Source organism: Anolis carolinensis, chromosome 2 (assembly GCF_035594765.1).
Source record: "Anolis carolinensis isolate JA03-04 chromosome 2, rAnoCar3.1.pri, whole genome shotgun sequence".
Classification (NCBI taxonomy): Eukaryota; Metazoa; Chordata; class Lepidosauria; order Squamata; family Dactyloidae; genus Anolis; species Anolis carolinensis.
Window position 1 is genome coordinate 16,628,748 of NC_085842.1, and position 24,052 is coordinate 16,652,799.

A 24,052-nucleotide genomic window follows, 5' to 3' on the forward strand; every position below is an offset into this window, starting at 1 on the left:
TGGAGGGAAGGATATTAGAGACAAAGATGAAGTATTTTGGCCACATCATGAGAAGACAGGAAAGCTTGGAAAAGATCATGATGCTGGGGAAAATGGAAGGAAAAAGGTAGAGAGGCCGACCAAGGGCAAGATGGATGTATGGTATCCTTGAAGTGGTTGGCTTGACCTTGAAGGAACTGGGGGCAGCGACGGCCAACAGGAAGCTTTGACGTAGACTGTTCCATGAGGTCATGAAGAGTCAGAAACGACTGAACGAGTAAAGAAGAAGATGTCCATCACTTGTCATTTACGCATTAGACCTTTTCTCCTAGCATGACTTGAATTACTCATTGATTAAGGTGAAGTTAACCCTTCTGGTTGATTGTTTTGGATTATTTTATTATTTCAGAATAGAAGAATTCATTAGATGGGATGCTCAGCAATCATCAATGGATGCAAAAGAGGAGCACATCAGTTGTATCATGGCTGAGCAGGGAGAAAAAGAGAGAAGGTTCTGGAAGTCTAACAGAAGTTTGGCCAGGGACTGAAAGCAATTGAAAAAGTATAAGGAAGGCTGAGTGTGAAGGCACGCTGTAGGAAGCGAGGGCTATGTGTTTGGCTACCCAAGCGGTGATGGGTTTACCCTTTATTATACCTCAAACCTTAAAATAAACACTCTTGAACCTTGTTACAGATAAACAAAAATGTGTTTAGTGAACACAGGAAACGGTAATTTCAAGCAGGAATCTTGAATGTTGAATCAGAAATGTATAATAGAAAACAAAGATTGTAGATTGAGTTTAATTACACAAAAAATAAACCTTTTACTGTATTAGAAATAATATGAGGTAAAATCACGGAAATTATAAAGAAATAAAACTATATTGATTGAGAATGAAGGCTATAAAGACTATATGAGGTAAGCACACAAACTATGAGGAAACTATAAAGTAAGGTACAGGCATGTAGCCTGGGGGGGCGCTTGAGGGGCTTCACCCCCCCCCCTGAAATTCTCAGAATGATCTGCGAGAAGGCCTTACATTTATTATTTAAACTGTTATGTTTATTCATATCATGATCTGATCACCATGCTCAATATATCCCATATGCATGGGGGTACTGGGATAACAATACAAAAGGTTTGCTAGGGTAGATCCTCTCCCACCCAGACTCACCTCCCCCCGAAGCAAAATCCCAGCCCCCACCCCCCAAATCAAAATCCTGACTACTGGCTTGGTAAGGTAGGAACAGTAGAGTCTCACTTATCCAACATAAACGGGCCGGTAGAATGTTGGATAAGCGAATATGTCGGATAATAAGGAGGGATTAAGGAAAAGCCTATTAAACATCAAATTAGGTTATGATTTTACAAATTAAGCACCAAAACATCATGTTATACAACAAATTTGACAGAAAAAGTAGTTCAATACACACTAATGCTATGTAGTAATTACTGTATTTATGAATTTAGCACCAAAATATCATGATGTATTGAAAACATTGACTACAAAAACGCGTTGGATAATCCAGAATGTTGGATAAGCGAGTGTTGGATAAGTGAGACTCTACTGTACTAGGCTGTGAGGTGAGGTATATCAAAGTATTGTAGCACAGCGGTAGTAGTATGAAAAGCAATGGAGCGCAGGATGAAGCGACACTTCGAGACGTTAGTAAAAGCAATATACAAAGCTTTACTGAATGAAGCATAAACAGCACAAACAGACTCTTGCCTACGACAAACAAACACAGGACTGATCTGTTCTCCAACAGATCTCAAACTCGACTCGAACTCAAGACAGACTGAACTGATTCAATAGATATGCACATACTCTTGTGTCTGGATCCTCCCTAGTTCCATCCACACACCAAGGTCATCATAGCTCATTAGTGATTAACTCTTTACACACTATTACACACTCTGGATGATGCAATCTGACTGCAATGCAAACATGGCACAAATTACATTTAAACACTCTCATTACACAAATCTCACATTGACAAGGTAAGTACCAGCTGTGAGGTGATAGCTTTCTATAATGTAAGCACAAGCAGTGGTGGTATATGCTTTAGGCTATGATGGTAACTATAAGCTATGAAATATACTATCTATGCTATAGGTAGGTACAAGCTATGCTGTGACTATAAGGTAAGTACAAGGCTATGAGGTAAACTATTATATCTATATGGTAAGTACTATCTAAGATCTATACTATAGGTAGGTACTAACTATGGTGCTAAGCACTTCACTATGGGGTAAGTATGTAATTTAGGTTGCCTGTTTGAATTTGCCAGGCCAAAGAACCCAGACCAATTCTAAGACCTATCTCTAAGAGGTTTTGCTCTGGAATGAAAATGGAGGGGAAAAGGCTCTCGCAGCAGTTCAGCAAATCAGAAGCTTCTGGTGCAAGCAATAGAGCGACTGAGTTTAAACAATTTAGGAACAGAGTCAAACTTACAATGAAGACTTTATTCAAAGAACTTAAGTTCTTTGACCTGAGTCCCCTCGGGTGAGAAGGGCGGGGTAGAAACGATATAAATAAATAAATAAATAAATTAGTAGATAGGATACTAACAGGGCCAAGCTATCCATCTAACCCACAGCGGACCTCTTTCCATGCTCATAGAAGAAGAGCAAAGGAAACAGCTACTTTGCGTCTCCTTTGTGGAGAGAAAAAGGGGACTCTCAGCATATCTTCTTCCTATATGCAGTAGAGTCTCACTTATCCAACTTAAGCGGGCCGGCAGAACGTTGGATAAGCAAATATGTTGGATAATAAGGAGAGATTAAGGAGAAGCCTATTAAACATCAAATTAGGTTATGATTTTACAAATTAAGCACCAAAACATCATGTTATACAACACATTTGACAGAAAAAGTAGTTCAATAGGCAGTAATACTACATAGTAATTACTGTATTTATGAATTTAGCACCAAAATATCATGATGTATTGAAATCATTGACTACAAAAATGCGTTGGATAATCCAGAACGTTGGATAAGCGAATGTTGGATAAGTGAGACTCTACTGTATATAAAAGAGTGATGGAATCACGGCGACCATCAAAACAACAAAACTAAACACCCCACAACCTCAAAAATTGACAGCACAACCCCTCATCCATGCCTCTAGGTTGATACAACAAGAAGAAAATAAAAATAAAGTCCTAATTAGAGGAAAAGGAATCATTGTTTTTATCCAATTGCTGCCAGTTAGAAGGCTAAGCTCCACCCACTTGGTCTCCTAGCAACCCACTCAGCCCAGGGGACAGCAGAGTTAGGCCTCACTTAGGAGAGACCCCTAAAGGCCATCCAGTCCAACCCAATTCTGCCATTTGACAATACAATCCAAGCACTCCCAACAGATGGCCGGCCAACCAGCCTCTCAATAATAATAATAATAATAATAATAATAATAATAATAATAATAATAATAAGATCATACAATCCTAAGGTTAGGAGAGACTCCTAAGGATCATCCAAGTTCAACTTCCTTCTACCATGCAGGATGACACAATCCAACCACTCCTGACAAATGCCCATCCAATATCTCCACAATAATAATACACATCGAATCATGGCATCAGACAGTTAGGAGACACCCCTAAAGGCCATCCAGTCCAACCCAATTCTACTATGAAGGACACAATCCAAGCACTCCCAACAGATGGCCACCCAGCCTCTCAACACTAATAATAATAATAATAACGGTGATGGGCACACTGGGTGCTGTGCCAAAAGATCTCAGCCGTCATTTGGAAACAATAGACATTGACAAAATTACGATCTGTCAACTGCAAAAGGCCACCCTACTGGGATCTGCCCGCATCATCCGAAAATACATCACACAGTCCTAGACTCTTGGGAAATGTTCGACTTGTGATTTTGTGAAACGAAATCCAGCATATCTATCTTGTGTGCTGTGTCATACAACAAAATAATAATAATAGTAACAACAACAACATCATACAATCCTAAGGTTTGGAGCGACCCCTAAGGATCATTCAGATCAACTTCCTTCTACCATGCAGGAGGACACAATCCAAGCACTCCTGACAGATGGCCATCCAGCCTCTACATAGTAATGATGATGATGAACATGATGATGATGATGATGATGATGATAATAGAAGCATAGAATCCAAGAGTTTGGAGAGACCCCTAAGGGCCATCAAGCCCAACCCTTTCTACTGTACAGCAGGACACAATCCAAGCATTCACAACACATGGACAACGTATAAATACTATACAATACTACACAGGGACATAGACCCCCTCTACCCTCACTACTTTCACAGTACACAACCAAATGAATACTAAACAGAAAGACAACCATACAACAGACATTCAATACCACCACTACCTCAACAATTTCTCACCAACACCACCAGACAACGCCACAGCAACGCGTGGCCGGGCACAGCTAGTACTCCATAGACCTGGCCATGAATCTTGTCCAGCCTGAAACCTCTTTTTGTCTTCTGTCTTATTTTCAGTAACTCTTTCTTTGATGGATTGTTGTGAGTTCTCCGGGCTGTCTGGCCATGTTCCAGAAGAATTCTCTCCTGACATTTCGCCCACAACTTTGGCAGGCATCCTCAGAGGTTGAGGTGTCTGCTGGAAAATAAATGAGTGAGGTTTATATATCTGTGGAATGTCCAGGGTGGGGGAAAGAACCTTTGCCTGCTTGAGGTATCTGTGAATGTTGCAGTTTGCCACCTTGATTAGCATTTTTATGGCCTGCAGTTTCAAGGCTTGGCTGGTTGCTGCCTGGGGGAATCATTTGTTGGGAGTTGTTAGCTGGCCCTGATTGATTATTTTCTGGAATTCCCCTACTTTTTGAGTCTTGCTCTTTATTTACTGTCCTAATTTTAGAGTTTTTTGAATACTGGTAGCCAGATTGTGTTCATTTTCATGGTTTTCTCCTTTTTGTTGAAATTGCCCACATGCTTGTGGATTTCAATGGCTTTTCTGTGTAGTCTGACATGGTAGTTCATCAAGTGCTCTGCTATGGCTTGCGTTAGTCTGCAGTACCTTTCATGTTCCTTGATTCGTTTTTGGGCAATGCTACATTTGATGGTCCCTAAGTAGACTTGTCCACAGCTAGATGGTATACGGTAGACTTCTGCAGAGGTGAGAGGATCCCTCTTGTCCTTTGCAGAAGGTAGCAGTTGTTGGATTTTATTCATGAGTCTGTAGATGGTTTGTATATAGTGTTTCCCAGCAGCTTCCCTATGCAGCCAGTGGTTCCCTTGATGTATTGCAAGCTTTCCCTCTGGGTGGATCTTTTTTTGATGTTTCAGCAAAAAAAGCCAGTTTGTTCAGAAAGAAAGACTTTTTAAAATGTCAGTTATTCCTGAAAAAGCAGCAACAAAGAAATATTATTTTAAAGTCATCTCTCTCTATTACAAAAGTTCAGTCTCCTCGTGGTTTGGATGAGGGACAATAAGGGAGGCGTTTCTTCTGGCAAAAGCTCTTTCCGCACTCCGGGCATTTAAAGGGTTCCTTCCCCCGCGTGTGTCGCTTGATGAAGATGGAGTTGTCGCTTGAGTTTGAAACTTCGTCCACACTCCAAACACTGAAACCATTGTGTTGTCGAAGGCTTTCATGGCCGGGATCACAGGGTTGTTGTATGTCTTTCGGGCTGTGTGGCCATGTTCCAGAAGCATTCTCTCCTGACATTTCGCCCACATCTATGGCAGGCATCCTCAGAGGTTGTGAGGTATATACCGTGCTTTCCGTGTGAAGCCCTTCCCACAATCCAACCTCTGAGGATGCCTGCCATAGATGTGGGCGAAACGTCAGGAGAGAATGCTTCTGGAACATGGCCACACAGCCCGAAAGACATACAACAACACTGAAACCATTATTCCCCAGTGTGGATTTTTTGATGTCGTATGAGGTCTGTCTTCCATGCAAAGCCCTTCCCACAATCCAAGCATTTGAATGGTTTTTCCCTAGAGTGTGTTGCTTGCTGAGCAATTAGACATCTTTTCTCTGTAAAAGAGCTTTCACACTCTAAGAATTTAAAGGGTTTTTCCCCCAGTGTGGATTCTTTGATGTTGTATGAGGTTTGCCTTCAGTGTGAAGCCCTTCCCACAATCCACACATTTGAATGGCTTTTCCCGAGCATGAGTAGCTTCATGATTGGTGAGACCCGTCTTCTGAGTGAAACTCTTTCCGCACTCCACGCATTTAAAGGGTTTTTCCCCAGTGTGGATTCTTTGATGTCGTGTGAGGATTTCCTTCCGTGTGAAGCCCTTCCCACAATCCAAGCATTTGAATGGCTTTTCCTCAGCATGAGCAGCTTCATGACTGGTGAGACCCATCTTCTGAGTGAAACCCTTTCCACACTCCAAGCATTTAAAGGGTTTTTCCCCAGTGTGGATTCTTTGATGTCGTGTTAGGATTTCCTTCCGTGTGAAACCTTTCCCACAATCCAAGCATTTGAATGGCTTTTCCTCAGCATGAGTAGCTTCATGATTGGTGAGACCCGTCTTCTGAGTGAAACCTTTTCCGCACTCCAAGCATTTAAAGGGTTTTTCCCCAGTGTGGATTCTTTGATGTCGTGTGAGGATTGCCTTCCGTGTGAAGCCCTTCCCACAATCCAAGCATTTGAATGGCTTTTCCTCAGCATGAGTAGCTTCATGATTGGTGAGGCCTGTCTTCTGAATGAAACCCTTTCCGCACTCCAAGCATTTGAAGGGTTTTTCCCCAGTGTGGATTCTTTGATGTCGTGTGAGGATTGCTTTCCGTGTGAAGCCCTTCCCACAATCCAAGCATTTGAATGGCTTTTCCCCAGCATGAGTAGCTTCATGATTGGTGAGGCTTGTCTTCCTAGTGAAGCTCTTTCCGCACTCCATGCATTTAAAAGGTTTCTCCCACAAGTAAATTGTTTGATGAGAAGTGAGATGTCCCTTCAGAATAAAAGACTTTCCACACTCCAAGTATTTAAATGGTCTCTCCCCAGAATGAATTGCTTGATGGTAAATCAGATGCATCTTCTGAATGAAGCTCTGTCCACACTCCAAGCATTTAAATGGCCTCTCCACAGTATGAGTAGCTTGATGATAGGTGAGATTTGTCTTCTGAGTGAAACACTTTCCACACTCCAAGCATTTAAATGGCTTCTTCCTAGTATGAATTTCTAAATGACGAGTCAGGCTTATCTTCTGAGTGAAACACTTTCCACACTCCAAGCATTTAAATGGGTTCTCCCCAGTATGAGTAGCTTGATGAATGGTGAGACTTGTCTTATGAGTGAAACACTTTCCACACTCCAAGCATTTAAATGGCTTCTCCCCAGTATGGGTAGCTTGATGATAAGTAAGGCCTAACTTCTGAATGAAGCCCTTCCCACACTCCAAGCATTTGAATGGCTTTTCCCCAGTATGGGTAGCTTGATGATAGGTGAGGCTTATCTTCTGAGAGAAACACTTTCCACACACCAAGCATTTTAATGGCTTCTCCTCAGTATGAGTAGATTGATGATAAGTGAGACTTATCTTGTGAATGAAGCCCTTTCCACACTCCAAGCATTTATATGGCTTCTCCTCAGTATGAGTAGATTGATGATAGGTGAGGCTTATCTTGTGAATGAAGCCCTTTCCACACTCCAAGCATTTGAACTTTTTATCTCTGGTGTGAGTTGCTTGATGACGAGCAAAGCTTTCCTTATTACAGAAACATTTTCCGCACACCAAGCACTTAAAGGGCTTCCTCTTAGCGTACGTTGCTTGCTGACCAGAGAGGCCCAGCTCCTTCTTCTCTCCACAGTCCTGGTATTGAGATGATTCCCCTTCTCTGTCAGTTGCTTGACAACAAAGAAAATGAGAACACATATTAAAAAAACAAAATCTTGAGAGGTATCATTCAAGTGTTCACCAGCAATTTAGGTAATCAATCCCATTGCTGAGCTTTTCTTACTTCAAGAGTTTCCTTCTACGCTTATCTCAAAATCTCCTTTAGAAAAGAAGGTGGAGTGGTTTGAATTTTGGGCTATGGATCTTCCAAACACTTATTTGTTGGAAATAGCAACCTTCTACGAGCTTCCTATACTAGTTATTTGTTATGTATATAATTGAGATTGCTTACTATATTGTATGCATATATTGGTATGCAGTGTTCCCCTTAACTCTATCTTGTTTGAGGTTGTGGGAGGGACTAGTGTTAGTCCATGCACAAAAGAGAAGAGACTAAACTAGAATGCTTAAAGAACAGACTGTTTAAACTCTGAATCAATAAGCAGTGTACTCGTATGCTGAATACATGACATCTGTAAGAAAATCAACTATGTTAACTTTTAACAAAGACTATTTAATTTTTGGGCCTTGAGAGCATTATTTAAAAGCAATTTTTTTTTATGGGAGAGTAGATTTTTTTGGGCAACTGAAATAACACTTCTGAAGATCTGGCATATCTTTGTTCCGAAAACTTCAAAGAGATAACCAGTGATATCAGTCTAAAAACTATGAAAACGAAATTGCTTTGCAGGAATACTAGTGGATATTTACCACTAAGGAGAAGATTGACTCAAGCGAGTTTTATGTTTATTCCTGATGGTGTGAATACCAATTAATCTCAAAAAAGGGTCACGCTTCCAAATGGCTAAGACGATTCTGGTTTTACAAAATGTTATGATCTCAAAAAAGTCGTAATTTCCAAAAGGTTATGCCCTTCAAAAGGCTATGATTTCCAAAAATATTTGATTCCCTGCTCAGTCATGGAAACCTACTGGGTGACCTTGGGCGAGTCACACAATCTCAGCCCCAGAAAACCCTGTGATAGAGTTCTTCAAGGCTTGCCCTAAAATGGAAATGACAAGAACAATGGAAAAACGACACAAGCTGTTACAATATGATATAAACAATTGGTTTCTTTCCAACCTCTTTCAACACTGTGTTGATTTCAAAAAAGACACCTGGGAGTTTCTGAACCTCTCCACATCATGTTGGACCTATAGGGAGATGCTATAGTTGAATGGTACATTTAATGTTATTTTATCCTGCTGTCAACCTATGCTAAACTTGGTGAGTTATCCCCCACCCTTTACATGACATTCTGTGGCTATGTCATTCTGTTGCTAATACTTTTTTTTTATATATAAAAGAAGGAGCCTTACTTAAAGAGGACACAGTCTCCACATTTTCCTTCATGACTTGTTGATAGAAGGCCCTTTGATCCGGATCGAGCAGGGCCCACTCCTCCTCACTGAAAGACACGGCCATTTCTTGGAAAGTCACCTGGACAAAGAAACATTCATGGTAAGCAGGAAACACTGACCCCAGACAGAAAACCAGTTGCTTCTGGTGGCTGATAGAAATGTCCATCTTTACACAGGGTCTTTGCTGCAGGTTATCACCTACAAAGCCCTAAATGGTTTGGGACCCACCTACCTTAGAGACCGCATCTCCCCCTACGAACCCACACGTTCTCTGCGCTCGTCGAGGGAGGCCCTTCTCTTGCTCCCACCACCCTTGCAGTCGTGGTTGGTGGGGATGAGAGAGAGGGCCTTCTCCGTCGTGGCCCCCTGACTTTGGAACTCTCTTCCTAGAGAGATCAGGCAGGCCCCTACCCTCCTCTCCTTTCATAGGAGCTTAAAAACCTGGCTCTTCCAAAAGGCCTTTGATACCTCATTTGATGTTGGACTGATCCATCTGCCCATTTTATAATAGCCCCCATTTTGAGATGTTGCCAATGCTATTTTGCACTTTATTGTCCATTTCTACTGGCACATTCTGTTCTGGATTTCATGAATTAGTCTCCTGTTTTAATATTGTATGTTTTTCGTATGCTTCTTGCCGATTTTAACGATTGTTTTATTGCTATTGATGTTTTACTGGTATAATTGTTTTATAGTCATGTTACTGATATTGATTGTTTTATCGGGCTAGGCCCCATGTAAGCTGCCCCGAGTCCCTTCGGGGAGATGGGGCGGGGTATAAAAATAAAGTTATTATTATTATTATTATTATCATTATCATTATCATCATCATCATCTTGGGTGGAAAGAGGGGAGAATAGCAGTGCGAAGAGGTCAACGCAAGTCTGAGTCCTTCTTGGCCTATCAGGGATTCCATCACCTACCTGATCTGGTGTCACAGAAGGTGTGCTGCATCCATCAAAAGGAAGAGGGAAGCCAGTATGTAGTGGTTCTGATTCACCTCCTGTAGGAATAGAACAGGCAAGGGTGTTTTATTGGCCATGGTCTCCATTTCTGGTGGTACCATCTTCCTAATGGTAAAAGTTGTTCAATAATGGAGTATGCTGTGACCTGAGAGTGTGGTGGAGTCTCTTTCTCCGAAGGTTTATAAACAGAGGTGGGATGGGCACCCATTAGGAGTGCTTTGAATGTGTATTCCTGCATGGAAGGGAGCTAGGACTGGATGGCCCTTGTGGGCTCTCCCAACTCTAGGATTCTGTTATTTTGTGATTCTATGATTCAATCAAGGAAGGCAAGACCTGAGCAAGGCTAGGGATGAAAAGGTGCCTTCAGGCCCACTTTGACTGAGGGTGATTCCATGAATGAGGGACCTCCAAGCCATCTGATCCTAAGCAGGTCTGGCTCATGTCTTGGCGATTCAGGACAGCCATGGCTCCCTTGGTGGAGTCCATCCCCCCTGCAGTCCAATCTCTCTCTTTTCCTGCTGTCTTAGCCCTGGGTAATTGTGATATGGCCGCATTACAACTATGTCAGTTCAGAAATCTTGGCTTCTAGTAGAAATTAAAGCTTGATTTTATCTGCAACCCGTGTATCTGCCTATTTAGCCGACGGCATCCACGAAACTCTCTTCTAGCACATTTCAAATCAGCTTTCTTCACTGTACAGCTTTCAAGTCATACAAAGAAAAGGTACCTTGCAGCCTCTAATTCATTAGTCAAAGCCACTATGAGAGCAGTTGACATCAGCAACAACCTCTGGCCAGGATACTTCAGCCCTTTTATACACCCTGATCCCCATTGGGCTCTTTGAGGAATTTATCCTCCCCCTGTTTTTTGGTGGATATTGGGGAGAAAATTGTATCTCACCCATCTAACCCAACCTAAAAATAGGTTCTCACCATGGAAATAGCATAGCAATATGTATAGCAATATGACATCCTTTCAACATATTCTCCTCTTAATCTGCGAACCATGCCCGGCTCCCTAAGCTGCCCCTCCTAGGGATTCATGGTATCCAGACCTATGACCACTTTGGTCATTTTTGCCCAGTTACAGCCACAGAGCGCTGTCGTTGTTTATTTAATTTGTTTTTTAAAGGAAGTAACTGGGAAGAAATAAGAAGTGTTTAGGTTTGCAACCTGACTTTTTTCCCTCTTTCCTATGAGTAGTGGCAATGGAAACACACTGGGAGCCACGGGCGGCAGAGAGAGTGGAGGCGGCTGCAAACCTCTCGGGGCCCCAAGGCTTCCTTGTAGTTGAACTGCCTGAAGCTCTGGCTTGGCGCTGCCTCTGAAGGTGGGCTGTCTCCCCGCAGCCCCTTCCCCACAAGGCCTCCTTCCCAGAACTGCCCTCCATTCCCAGCAGGAAAGGCAGGAGGGTCCTTGCTTGGCTCAGGGTCTAAGGCTTCTTGCTTTCCCACCTGCCCTGTGTCCTTGCAGCCAGGCTCCAGCCTGGGCAGAAGAGCCATCTCCCTCTTGGGAAGGCACACTCTCTCCTCCTCCACAAGCCCTGCAAGGCTCACCCAGTCACTCCTCCTCCTCCAGGAAGATTCCCACATGGCCAGAAGAGGAGGGACCTCGCCTGCAGGAGCTTCTCATTGGCCATTGACTTCCCCTCTAGGAATCCACTCCTTTGCTTTAACTCTTTGGAAGCCACAGAACAAAACTCCCCTCCGAAAGACATGGGGAGATGCTGCTTTCGAGGCATTTTTCCTAGGAACAGGAGAGGGTTTGAATAACTTAATAGAGGAGTTCCCACACTGAGATCCTCTGGATGTTTGGACTTTAATCTCACAATCCGAAATCCTTGGCCAAGGAAGAAGAGGCTTCTGGGAGTTGTAAACCAAAACATCCCGGGATCCCATACATTGAATAATGGTACTCTCAGTGTTATCAGACAGCATACCTGCTTATGGTATAGGTCTGTATTAGGTGATTCCAAAGGCCTTGAGTGAATCTACATTGGGATCAATGCAGTCTGATGCCACTTTCACTGCTATGGTTCAATGCTCTGGAATCATGGGGGCAGGAATTTACAGTGTCCTTAAGTCTTCTCTGCCAAAGAGGGCTGCTGCCTCCCCAAACTACAACTTGCATAGTTCTGAGCCATGGCAATTAAAAGTGTCATCAAACTGATGTCCGAAGCACCGGCATTCAAATTGATTTGAACCCGCAGCAGAGAGTTCCGCAGATCCATTGCAAAAGGAACAGAGCGGGACCGCAGCAGACTATTATTAAAAGATCTTTTTTTCTTCACTTTCCCCTTCCCTGAACTATGTAACAAATCCCCCCAATAAAAGTAGCATACATTTTATAACAGTAGCACTCTCTATCTGGTTATTTTGTGTCTCTCCTTGACTCCTTTTTCTTACATGTAATCCTCCCCCTCCCTCTCACTAACCCGTCCGTCCTTTAAACTCTGGCTGAGGCTCCTCCGCCATAGGTTAATACGGCGGACGATACAAATTGGCTCATATCTTTATCAAAATTACCCCTAGCACGCTCTTCTTTTAGTTCTAACCCTTCCTAAGGCTCCTGACCCAAAGACCACCAGCGGAACCAAAATCGGTCCAGTTTAAAGCTCCAGAACAGCTGACTGTCAAACGGAAGCCGACTGCTCTTTCCAAGCCTTATCCCGGACTTTTCTCTCCCCGCGACCCGCGGGGTTTAAGAGATCACCGGCCCATTCTGTGAGCTGTGGATGATGGATCGCTCTCCCTGCAGGGAAGACATAGTTCTCCAAGGACCCTCACCCTCTCTACAGCTGCTAGGAGGGTGCCTGGACGGGCGCCCTCCGCGTTTCATTCACACCTTCATAATTTTATGAATGAAAAGAACACTCTTCCCAAACCTACACCTGAACTTATGAAATCCTATACTTCCAAAGACTGCAACTCACATGTACCTCTTCCCCATGCTATTTCTATGAATTCCTTCCGCCACAGATGAACTCTTTTTCCAATGTATCCGTGAATTTTCATATTCTATGAACCTGGACACCCTCATGAATCACTGTTATATGAATTTCTAATCGTTGGGCTAACTTCATGAATTGTAAAATCATGCTGCTAAAACTCCATTTTTATGAATTTCCATGCTGGGTTCTCCAGATGTTATGAACTTCGTTCTTATCAAATATTTCCGATTGTTTATATCATTCATGATTCCCCTTTATGCAATGTAACTCAGTTTTATGGATTCTCCCTTATTTCCATGAAATCTATCTATCTGCCTATATGTATTTGTACTCTTTGGGATCCCCGAAAAATATGTATTTCTCCCAGCATGATTTATATTCCAACTTTATTTTATTTTTCATTTTATTTCATATAATTGTCAAGTCATGAAACCAAATAGGAAATATTTTGAACTCAACCTGAACCCCAGAACTTATCCCATTTCCTATGACCCAGGCTTCCTTTCCCAAAAAAACAAAAGGATAATCTGCCACCGCTAAACCCAATCAAATTCAAATTGCATGGACAATATAGGGCTTGAGTCGCCGAATTCGGAGTTTGCTGACCTAAAGGTGATTCGCCCCAAGGCAAACATTGTCATATCTCACCCAAAGGAAAAACCAGGACACCTCAGGAAGGCGCCCTGCAGAGCCTGTCAATATGGCTCATCACCACCCATCTTTGCTTCCATCTCTGACACCCCAAGGCATATCTAAAATCTGTATACGTGACAGAAACCCGGACACCCTTGATTGCTGCCATTAATAAATTAAGCACCCTTTAGAAATCGGTCTAGAAGGACTTAATCCGCCAGTTCCTGTCCTGTCACCTCATTGTTTCAATAACTCCCGCCTTCTCTTTCCTGATTGGCCCGAGTAGAGACAAAAGGCAGTTTCCTATTGGGCCAACGGAGCAAGGCGGGAAACGAAAGCCCGCCTCGTTCAACCTTCTATCCTATCAACGATCAGATGGGCGGGGGAGCAGGGCGGGAAATTCAAAGGGCTGTCAGACTGAAACTTTGTATAAATATGGCTTTATTTTGATTGTATGGTACCCTAGTAGACCGAATGATCGCTACTAGAGTCCTCTTCAGCTGAATTGCTCAATAAAGACTCCTTGGCGGATTTTCCTTCAACTTTGGCGGACCTTCTTCCTTTCGGCTTCAGGTTGTATTGCGGCTCGTAATTCTCCTTTTGGCTTCGCCAAGGTCCGTTCTCTCAGGACCGGATCGGGTCTCTCCTTAAGGGCCCGATCCCCTAAAACGCGGTCGATAACAAAACTGCATTAATTCTGCAGTGGAGATGCATCCTGGGAGGGTTACGCTGGGGGCCTAGACTTTAGCCCTGCAAAAGGGAACCACAAACAAATCTAATCAAGTTTGGCTGCTAGAACTGATCATTGTGTTGGCCTTTCTCTGAACATATTATAGGTGGCCGGGGTGAATTACATAAATAAAGTTTCACACAGGAACTACAGTGACATTTGGGAGGCCTCCATGTAGAACCACAGCGGTAATTGAAGCGGATGAGCTTGTTTTTGAAAGGTACTGGTGGGATTTCGAGGGGACTGACCTCAGAGGTTAAGAGCTATAGTTCACCCACATCGACAGAGCAATGTGCACCCAAGTGATGGATCTGGACGAAACTTGACACAAATATCCAATATTGAGATCGAACAGAATAGGCTTCCCGCATTCAACCTAATCTGACATGCAGCGGGGAGTTCCACAGATCCGGAAAGAAGTTCTGCTGAGCAAATCAATAAATGAAATGTGTGTTCCAACAGCAGCTTACAACATGTTTCCTTTTGCCTCCTTCCCTATCCCTAACAATGTAACTAATCCCAAATAAAAGTATCATTTCATTCTAACTTTCCTTTCTCATAGCAGTTATTTTGTATCCTTCCCTGACTCTGGCATAGGAACCTATCCTTTCTCTCTAGTAACAAACCTTTCACAATGCTCCCCCTTCCTTCTCAAGTTGCTGGCAGCCGCCGGTATCCGGCTGGAGTGCCTTCCTTTAAACCGTGGTTATGGAGATTCCTGGGTTTCCATAACCAAACATTAACAGATTGACCCCAAATTCACAGTTTCTTCCTGAACTAATACTCATAGCTGGGGTGGTTTAGCCTTCGGAAAGCCAAGATCGTCCTGTCTGATTATTCCTTTTGTCTATTTACCCAGCCGAACACATTGACAAAGCACTCGCCCATCTGATCTGCCTCCAGGTATTTGACAACTGGAATCTGGCAAGCTGCGCCAGACAAATATGTATATTTTCACCCCAGGAAATAATCTTTTTAAGCTATCAGTGCCACCATGTACACATTAAAACCACTGATTCATTCACAAATTCACTCAGTCGCCTTTGTCAAAGACTCGGACCACCTCCTCGCTCCTGATTGGCTGAGGAGCCGGAGTGGGGATAGCTCCCTGATTGGACAGGACGTTCGCGCCCTCACTTGAACAACCAATCAACATAGAGCGGGCGGAGGGAGGCAGGGTGGGAAATTCAAACCTCTCCGCCCTGTCTTTGCTATCTTCTGTTGTATGATATGTCTTGCTTGATGAATGATTGCGGTTTGACATCCTATCCAGCTGGATCGAATTAAACATCTCAGTGCTCCTTATTCAGCTTTTGGTGAGAATTATTTGGGATTGGGGGATCTCTGATTCGTAGCAGCTCTCTTCTCGCCAGGAGTAACTGACCCAAGGGAAGTCCTAGGTCCCTCTCCTTTCTAAGGGACCTCCAAATTCTAGCTAGATTTCAATTTGACCAACTTTGAATACTGGTGTGGTATGGGGGGGTACTGACTAGCAACTGCAACTCCAAAATGTCAATGTCTATATTCACATTTGGGCATATTGAGTATTTGTGCCAAGTTTGGTCCAGATCCATCATTGTTGAGTCCACAGTGCTCTCTAGATGTAGGGGAACTACAACTCCAAAACTTAAGGTCAATGCCGACCAAACCCTTCCAGTATTTTCTGTTGTCATGGGAGCTCTGTGTGCCAGGTTTGGTTCAATTCTATAGTTGGTGGAGTTCAAAATGCTCTTTGATTGTAAGTGAACTATAAATCCGAGCAACTACAACTCCCAAATGACAAAATCAATCCCCCCCCCAACCCCACCAGTATTCAAATTTGGGCATATTGGGTATTTGTATCAAATTTGGTCCAATGAATGAAAATATATCCTGCATATCGGATATTTACATTACGATTCAAACAGTAGCAAAATTCTGAATAATAATTATGAATTTTAGCAATGAAAATAAATTTATGGTTAGGGGTCACCACAAAATGAGGAAATATATTAAGGGTCGTGACATTAGGAAGGGTGGATGTGTTACCATCCTGCTGGGAGGCTTCTCTCATGTCCCCACATGGGAAGCTAGGGCTGACAGACAGGAGCTCACCCCTTCTGATGGATTTGAACCGCCAACCTTCAATTCAGCTGTTTTCCTGGCACAAAGGAAACCCATTGCAACCCATGGCTCCTGGGGAATAAGGGTATTCCCATTTAGTATGTAGGTGTGAATTAATCTAGTTTAACCTGAAGAAAACGCATGTTTAGAATTCTGAGTTTATTCTATAGGTTTTGATATTAATGGAATAATTTTGCACCGAGTCTATTTGCTAAGGTCTAAAGGAAAGAAGGAAATTATTAACAATTACCAGAGCTGCCTCCATCAATCCCCATATTAAATTCCTTGTAGAATTTAAAAGAATATTTGCAGACCAACTGGTTGTTTGTGAACTTGGAATGTTGTGATTGAAAATTAATTTGGTAATTTTAATCAATTCAAATGGATTGGCACTTAGTTACTCTTATGCTTGAAAGCAAGCTTCCTCAACTTTGATTTGTTCTCCAGACAAGAAAACAATCAAGATTTTCCAAGGGTCATTGTTAATTTAACATATCTAGAAACGGTCATATTGGGAAAGACAGTCCTAAACTATAGGGTCAGTTTAACTACACTTTTGTGATTTGTACCTCTCCTCTGTTTTCTATTACTTTTCATCATTCTCAGCATGACTCAATTTGCCTGTTCTTCAAACAACCTGATTATTTAATAGTGTTGCTGTTTATTCATCCAGTCGCTTCCGACTCTTCATGACCTCATGGACCAGACCACACCAGAGCTCTTTCAAGGTCAAGCCAGTCACTTCAAGGATACCATCCATCCATCTTGCCCTTGGTGGTCTCTCTTCCATTTTCCTTCCATTTTCCCCAGCATCATTCTCTTCTCCAAGCTTTCCTGACTTCTCATGATGTGGCCAAAGTACTTCATCTTTGCCTCTAATATCCTTCCCTCCAGTGAGCAGCCATCGGGCATTATTTCCTGGAGGATAGACTGGTTGGATCTTTTTGCGGCCCAAGGCACTCTCAGGATTTTCCTCCAGCACCAAAGTTCAAAAGCGTCTATCTTCCTTCGCTCAGCCTTCCTTATGGTCCAGCTCTCGCAGCCATAGGTTACTATGGGGAATACCATTGCTTTGACTATGTGGACCTTCATTGCCATCGACTACTGCGGGAAATTATAGAATAATCATAGAATAATAGAGTTGGAAGAGACCTCATGGGCCATCCAATCCAACCCCCTGCCAAGAAGCAGGAATACCATTGATTTAATTATGCTGGCCTTCATTCCCAGTGTGATGTCTCTGCTCTTCACTATTTTATCGAGGTTGGCCATGGCTCTCCTCCCAAGAAGGAAACGTCTTCTGATTTCCTGGCTGCAGTCTGCGTCTGCAGTAATCTTTGCACCTAGAAATACAAAGTCTGTCACTGCCTCCACTTTTTCTCCTTCTATTTGCCAGTTATCAATAGGTGTAGTTGACATGATCTTGGTTTTCTTGATGTTTAACTGCAACCCAGCTTTTGGACTTTCTTCTTTCACCTTGGTTATAACGCGCCTCAGCTCCTCCTTGCTTTCAGCCACCAAAGTGGTATCATCTGCATATCTAAGGTTGTCAATGTTTCTTCCAGCAATTTTAACTCCAGCCTTGGATTTGTCAAGCCCCGCACGTTGCATGATGTGTTCTGCATACAAGTTGAATAGGTAGGGTGAGAGGATACAGCCCTGCCATACTTCTTTCCCAATCTTGAACCAGTCTGTTGTTCCATGGTCTGTTCTTACTGTTGCTACGTAATGGAAATCAGTATTAATTCTAAAGGTTACTGAGGAAGGATCAAGTGCTTTCAGATGGAATGCACACAGACCCGCTCTTAAGCATATATACTGTTTGCGTTAGAATAGGGTGGGTGTGGTCTATAAAGACAGATAGGGGGGGAAAAGAAAATTGGAATGAAGGAATCAGTAAGGAATACTTCAGCACACTTTATTATTATTATTATTATTATTATTATTATTATTATTATTATTATTATTATTAAAATTATTTATACCCTGCTTTATCTCCCCTGAAGGGGACTCAAAGCGACTTAACAAAAAACCGTTAGCACACTGTTGAAAATATACAATATATAAATATTAAAACAGAATTAAACGTAAACAGTACTAAACATTTCGCAGTTGAAACCATTCAAACATATCTGAATTATTTCTCCTTCAAGCAAAATTAGTTATTACTGAATTATAGTTTTCCACAAAAAAAACTGAAAATGTTTTTATTAAACACTAAATATATAATTTGTTTTAGATATATATTTAATCCACTTTAGAATGTTAGGGAAATTTTCAAAAAGGAGAAAGCCTTTAAAAAAGGTAAATCAACAGTCACAGCTGTAACAGCAGTTCAATAAATGAGAAGCTTCAAGTGCCAGCAATACAGCGATTGAGCTTAAGGAATTCAGCAGAGTCAAGCCTAAAAGTTATAAAAGACTATTAAAAGAACATAACTAGATAGGAAAGTGAATAGGGAGGGCCTAGCTATCCATCCAACCCACAGCAGACATCTTTCCAAGCTCATCGAAGAAGAGCAAAGAGAACAGCTGCCTTGCTTCTCCTTTGTGGAGAGAAAAAATGGAGTCCCAACATGAATCTTGTCCAGCCTGAAACCTCTTTGTCTTCTGTCTTATTTTCAGTAACCCTTTTTTTTGATATTTCATCAAATGAAGCCAGTTTGTTTGGAAAGAAAGATTTTTTTAAAATTCCAGTCATTCCTGAAAAAACAACAACAAAGAAATACTATTTTAAAGTCATCTCTATTACAGAAGTTCGGTCTCCTCGTGGTTTGGATGAGGGACAATAAAGGAGGTGTTTCTTCTGGCAAAAGCTCTTTCTGCACTCCGAGAATTTAATAGGTTATATTGCCTGTGTGTATCTCTTGATGAATGTGGAGGGCTCTCTTCAGTTTGAAACTTCTTCCACACTCCATGCACTGAAATGGGGTTTCCCCAGTGTGGATTCTCTGATGTTCTCTGAGGTTTGCCTTCCGAGCAAAGCCCTTCCCACAATCCAAGCATTTGAACGGCTTCTCCCCAGAGTGTGTTGCTTGATGAGCAATTAGACATCTCTTGTCGGTAAAAGAGCTTCCACACTCCAAGCACTGAAAGGGCTTCTTCCCTGTGTGAATGGTTAGGTGAGAAGCAAAGCATCCCTTCTGACGGAAGCTCTTTCCGCACACCAAGCATTGAAAGGGTTTCTCCCCCGAGTGAATTGTCTGATGAGTAGTGAGACTTCCCTTCCGAATAAAAGACTTTCCACACACCAAGCATGTATATGGCTTCTCCCCAGTATGAGTAGCTTGATGATGGATGAGGCCTGTTTTCTGTATGAAGCCCTTTCCACACTCCAGGCATTTATATGGCTTCTCCCCAGAATGAATCGCTAGATGGTAGGTGAGGCCTGACTTCTGATTGAAACTCTTTCCACACTCCAAGCATTGAAATGGTCTTTCTCTTGTATGAGCTTCCTGATGAGGAATAAGATTTCTTTTGTGACGGAAACTCTTTCCACACACTAAGCATTTAAACGGTTTATCCTCTACTTGATTGGCAGAGAGGTTTCCCTTCTGATTGAAAGCTCCCGCACACTCCAAGCATTTAAATGATACCTCTCCTGCTTGCGTTGCCTGAGTACACATAAAGCTTTGAGGGAAGCTCTTTCCACATTCTGAGCATATAAATAGTTCTTCGGTAGTGTGATAGGTTTCATGACTACTAAGGCTTTCCTTGTGAATGAAGCTCCCTCCAGATAAGTATTTAAAAGGATTTTCTCCTGGGTGCATTGCTTCATGGCAGGTGAGTGTTTCCTTCCAACTGAAAGTTTTTCTATTTTCCAACCATTTAAATGGTGTCGCTTCTATTAACATGTTTTGGAAACAAGGGAAGTAAAAGAAAAAGTTATATTAGATTAAAATTCTCCTTAAATCATTACAAATTATACCAATTACAATATACATTTAGTCAAGACTACCCTTTCTCACACTGGCTGTTACATAATTAAAGAAAACATCTGTTTTGTCTTTGCTTCTAAAATTATACAAAGATGAACATTTCAAAATAAATCATATCAAAACCAGGGATGGTGTAAATATAGCCTAAGTGTTTTGCCCAAGTCTCCCAGAACCCCCTGTAAAATAATAATAATACTAATCAACAGTTGCTGTGAGCTTTTCAGGCTGTTTGGCTATGTTCCAGAAGCATTCTCTCCTGACATTTCACCCACATCTATGGCAGGCATCCTCAGAGGTTGAGAGGTCTGTTGGAAACTAGGCAAGTGGGGTTTATATGTCTATGGAATGTCCTGGGTGGGAGAAAGAACTCTTGCACGTTGGAAGCAAGTGTGAATGTTGTAATTAATCACCGTGATTAGCACTGAATAGCCTTGCATCTTCAAGGCATGGCTGCTTACTGCCTGGGGGAATCCTTTGTTGGGCAGTGTTAGCTGGCCCTGGTTGTTCCCTGTCTGGAATTCCTCTGTTTTCTGAGTGTTGTTCTTTATTTACTGTCCTGATTCTAGAGTTTTTTATACTGGTAGCCAGATTTTGTTCATTTTCATGGTTTCCTCCTTTTTTAAAAAAATTGTCCACATGCTTGTGAATTTCAATGGCTTCTATGTTTAGCCTGACATGGAGGTTTTTAGAGTGGTTCTGTGTTCCCAAATAATATGTTTTTCCAGATTGGTTAACCAAGTGCTCTGCTATAGCTGACTTCTCTGGTTGCTAAACTAGGCATGGTTACTAGATCTATTTCAATTTGGTTTCAGGCCTGCTTAAGGGACAGAGCCTGGTCTCTTTGGTGTATGACTTACAGAGGGAACTAGACAGAGATGGAGAGGGTCACTGTTGGTTCCACTGGACCTTTCAAGTTTCCAGTATCGTTGACCATGGTATCTTTTGGGGCCACTTTGTCAACTTAGAATGGGAGGCACTGTTGTCCAGTGGCTCTGTTCCTTCCTGGAAGGGCAAACCTAGAAAGTGCTGCTGGGGAATTCCTGTTCAAGCCGTTGACCCTCATCTGAGGGATCCCTCGGAGCTCTGTTTTGTCCTTTATGCTGTTAACATATATATGAAACCCTTAGGTGAGCTCATCCAGAGTTTTGGGGTGGGGTAAATCTATATGCAGATGACACCTAGCTCTACTCCTTCTTTCCACCTAATGTCTCTCATCAGTAATGGGCTGGAGAAGGACAAAAAATCTGAAACTTATTCCAGACAAAACATTGGTGCTCCTGGTCAGTTGGAAGGCAGATACAAGAAAAGGCATTCAACCTGTGCCAGATGGGGTTACATTCCAACTGAAGACCGAGGTTCTGCAATGTGGGGTCTACTCCTGGACTCAATGAGACTCATTTCTATGGCTTCGGAGGAATGAGACTGATTTCTATGGCTTCTGAGGAAAAAAACCCTGAAACAATGGATGATTTTGGGGTTAACCACAAGTGTAAGGAAGCTTTACCCAGAGAGGACACGATCTCGAAATTCTCCTCCATGACTTGCTGGTGCAAATCTCGTTGGCCAGGATCCAAGAGGGCCCATTCCTCATCTGTGAAATCCACAGACACATCTTCAAAAGTCACCTGGAGACAAAAAAAAAAAAAGACACAACAAAATTGTGCTGGCATTAATGCTGCTGAATTGGAAGCTTTATCCATAAGTGATGGGATTGCAAAAGGCTACAAAAATTATTAAAAACTAAGTACAACATGAAGGAAATACTAGCGGAAAAACAGAGTTGAACAAAAAACAACTATTTACTCAGAAAATAAAAGGTAAAGGTGGAAATAAAGAATGGGGCAAAATAGTAAAAAATGTGATAGCAGCAACCCAAGCCTTAGGATGGAAAGAGCAAAGGAAATGGGAACTTAAAATATGGTATGAATATTTATCAGATTATATGATTCATGATTACATCACTGAAAGGACAATTAAATATACGAATAGACATCCTAAGGAGAACTGGGAGTCAAACTGGAAAGGGCTTATAGCCAGAGAAAAAGGCAAAGGAAAATAGAAGGAATTGAATCAGACAATCTTCATGATCAAACCAATAAAATAATACAAAGAGAATAATAATAATCATCATCATCTTGATTCTTATATCCCGCCACCATCTCCCTGAAGGGAATCGGGGCGGCTCACATGGGGACAAGCCCAACAATAACAAGTTAAAACACAATTCATTAGTTAAAACAATATAAACAACATAAATAAAACAACATAAAACAAGCAATTGCAACCCCAGTCAGAAAGGAAAACCAGATCATTTGTGACGGACATTTAAAAGAGCATATTGGATGGAAGGAAAAGGAAGACAGAGAGGTTCAGTCTGGGCCAGGGTAATATTCAAGAGAGTTAACTGTGCTTCCCTCCCCTCCAGGGATCCTGCTGCCTACCTGATCTGGTCTTGCAAAATCTCTTCTTAGCAAGGGATCATGAAAAAATGGGCTACTACCACTTGGCCATGTTCCATTGCCTGAGGGAGAGAGAACAGATATCAGGGAGGGTGAGACCAGTCCCTTTTCCAGGCTGGCCCCACAGTTCCTCACCCTTAGGAGCCTGCCACTCACACTCCATAACAGGTAACCTCTGTTAAGTGTTACCTACCCTATAATTCAGGGTTAAGGATGTTAGTTAAAGTGAGTTTGAGGAGACATGCAAGTCAGTTGAACTTTCTTATACCACACAGAACAATTAATCATTTAAACCTTTCCAATTCTTAATTCCAAAAGAGGTGAGAAAATTCAAACTGGAATAACATCAGCCTTCTTCCTTCCTTCATTCAGCATCATCCAGTTCACATCCAAGTGGAAGGGCTCTCTCAATTATCACCAACTGACTCCATTGATCAAAAACAAATTTCACTTTTAAATCTTCCTCTCCTTATAGAGCCCCTTCCCTGCCATGACAGCCTTCTCTCTGCTATAATTGGTTATTTTCAGTTTCAGACTCATACAAGCTCAAAAACATCTTTGCAAGGTCCCTCTATTGTCATTTTCTAGTAGCAGTTTCAAAGAGGGTTGGCTGGCCCGCCATACTTGCAGGTTTAACTTTTGCGGGTTTCATTAACATGGTCTCTCTAAAAATCTGTTGGTCCTCCTGCACAACTCTTATCAAACTCCAGGAAGGTAATAAAAATCAGTTTGTTATTTGTGTGTTTTCACTTTTCAGAGGATCCTGAAACATAATGTGACCAAATGTAAAATATTACTGTACTGGGTTGCTGTGAGATTTTTGGGCTGTATGGCCATGTTCCAGCAGCATTCTCTCCTTACGTTTTGCCTGCATCTGTAGGCAGCACCTGTGGGCGGAAGATGTAGGTGAAACATCAGAGAATGGCCATACAGCCCGAAAAACTCACAGCAACCTAGTGATTCTGGCCATGAAAGCCCTTGACAATACATTATGTATTCTTTAACCAAATATTTCTATATTAGTGCAAATCTAGTCAAAAGTATATCCTACACCACAAAATAAGTAACTCCCTAGAGTATAGCCAGCAATCCATAGCCCTGTTTCAAAGTCAGTTGTTTTTTTTTTTTTAAAGGCT

The 24,052-nt window shown here is 42.1% G+C and overlaps 1 protein-coding gene across 1 annotated transcript in view; it reads right to left on the reverse strand.

Moving 5' to 3' along the window:
* Positions 1-24,052, reverse strand: part of LOC100559680 (zinc finger protein 208) — a 52,379-nt gene that overhangs the window by 16,075 nt on the left and 12,252 nt on the right. The window contains 8 exon segments of the mRNA XM_062969271.1: positions 6,004-6,045; positions 6,048-7,790; positions 9,099-9,219; positions 10,064-10,143; positions 11,559-11,664; positions 19,360-20,363; positions 21,962-22,082; positions 22,899-22,978. Coding sequence (XP_062825341.1) covers positions 6,004-6,045; positions 6,048-7,790; positions 9,099-9,219; positions 10,064-10,143; positions 11,559-11,664; positions 19,360-20,363; positions 21,962-22,082; positions 22,899-22,978 — 3,297 coding nt within the window.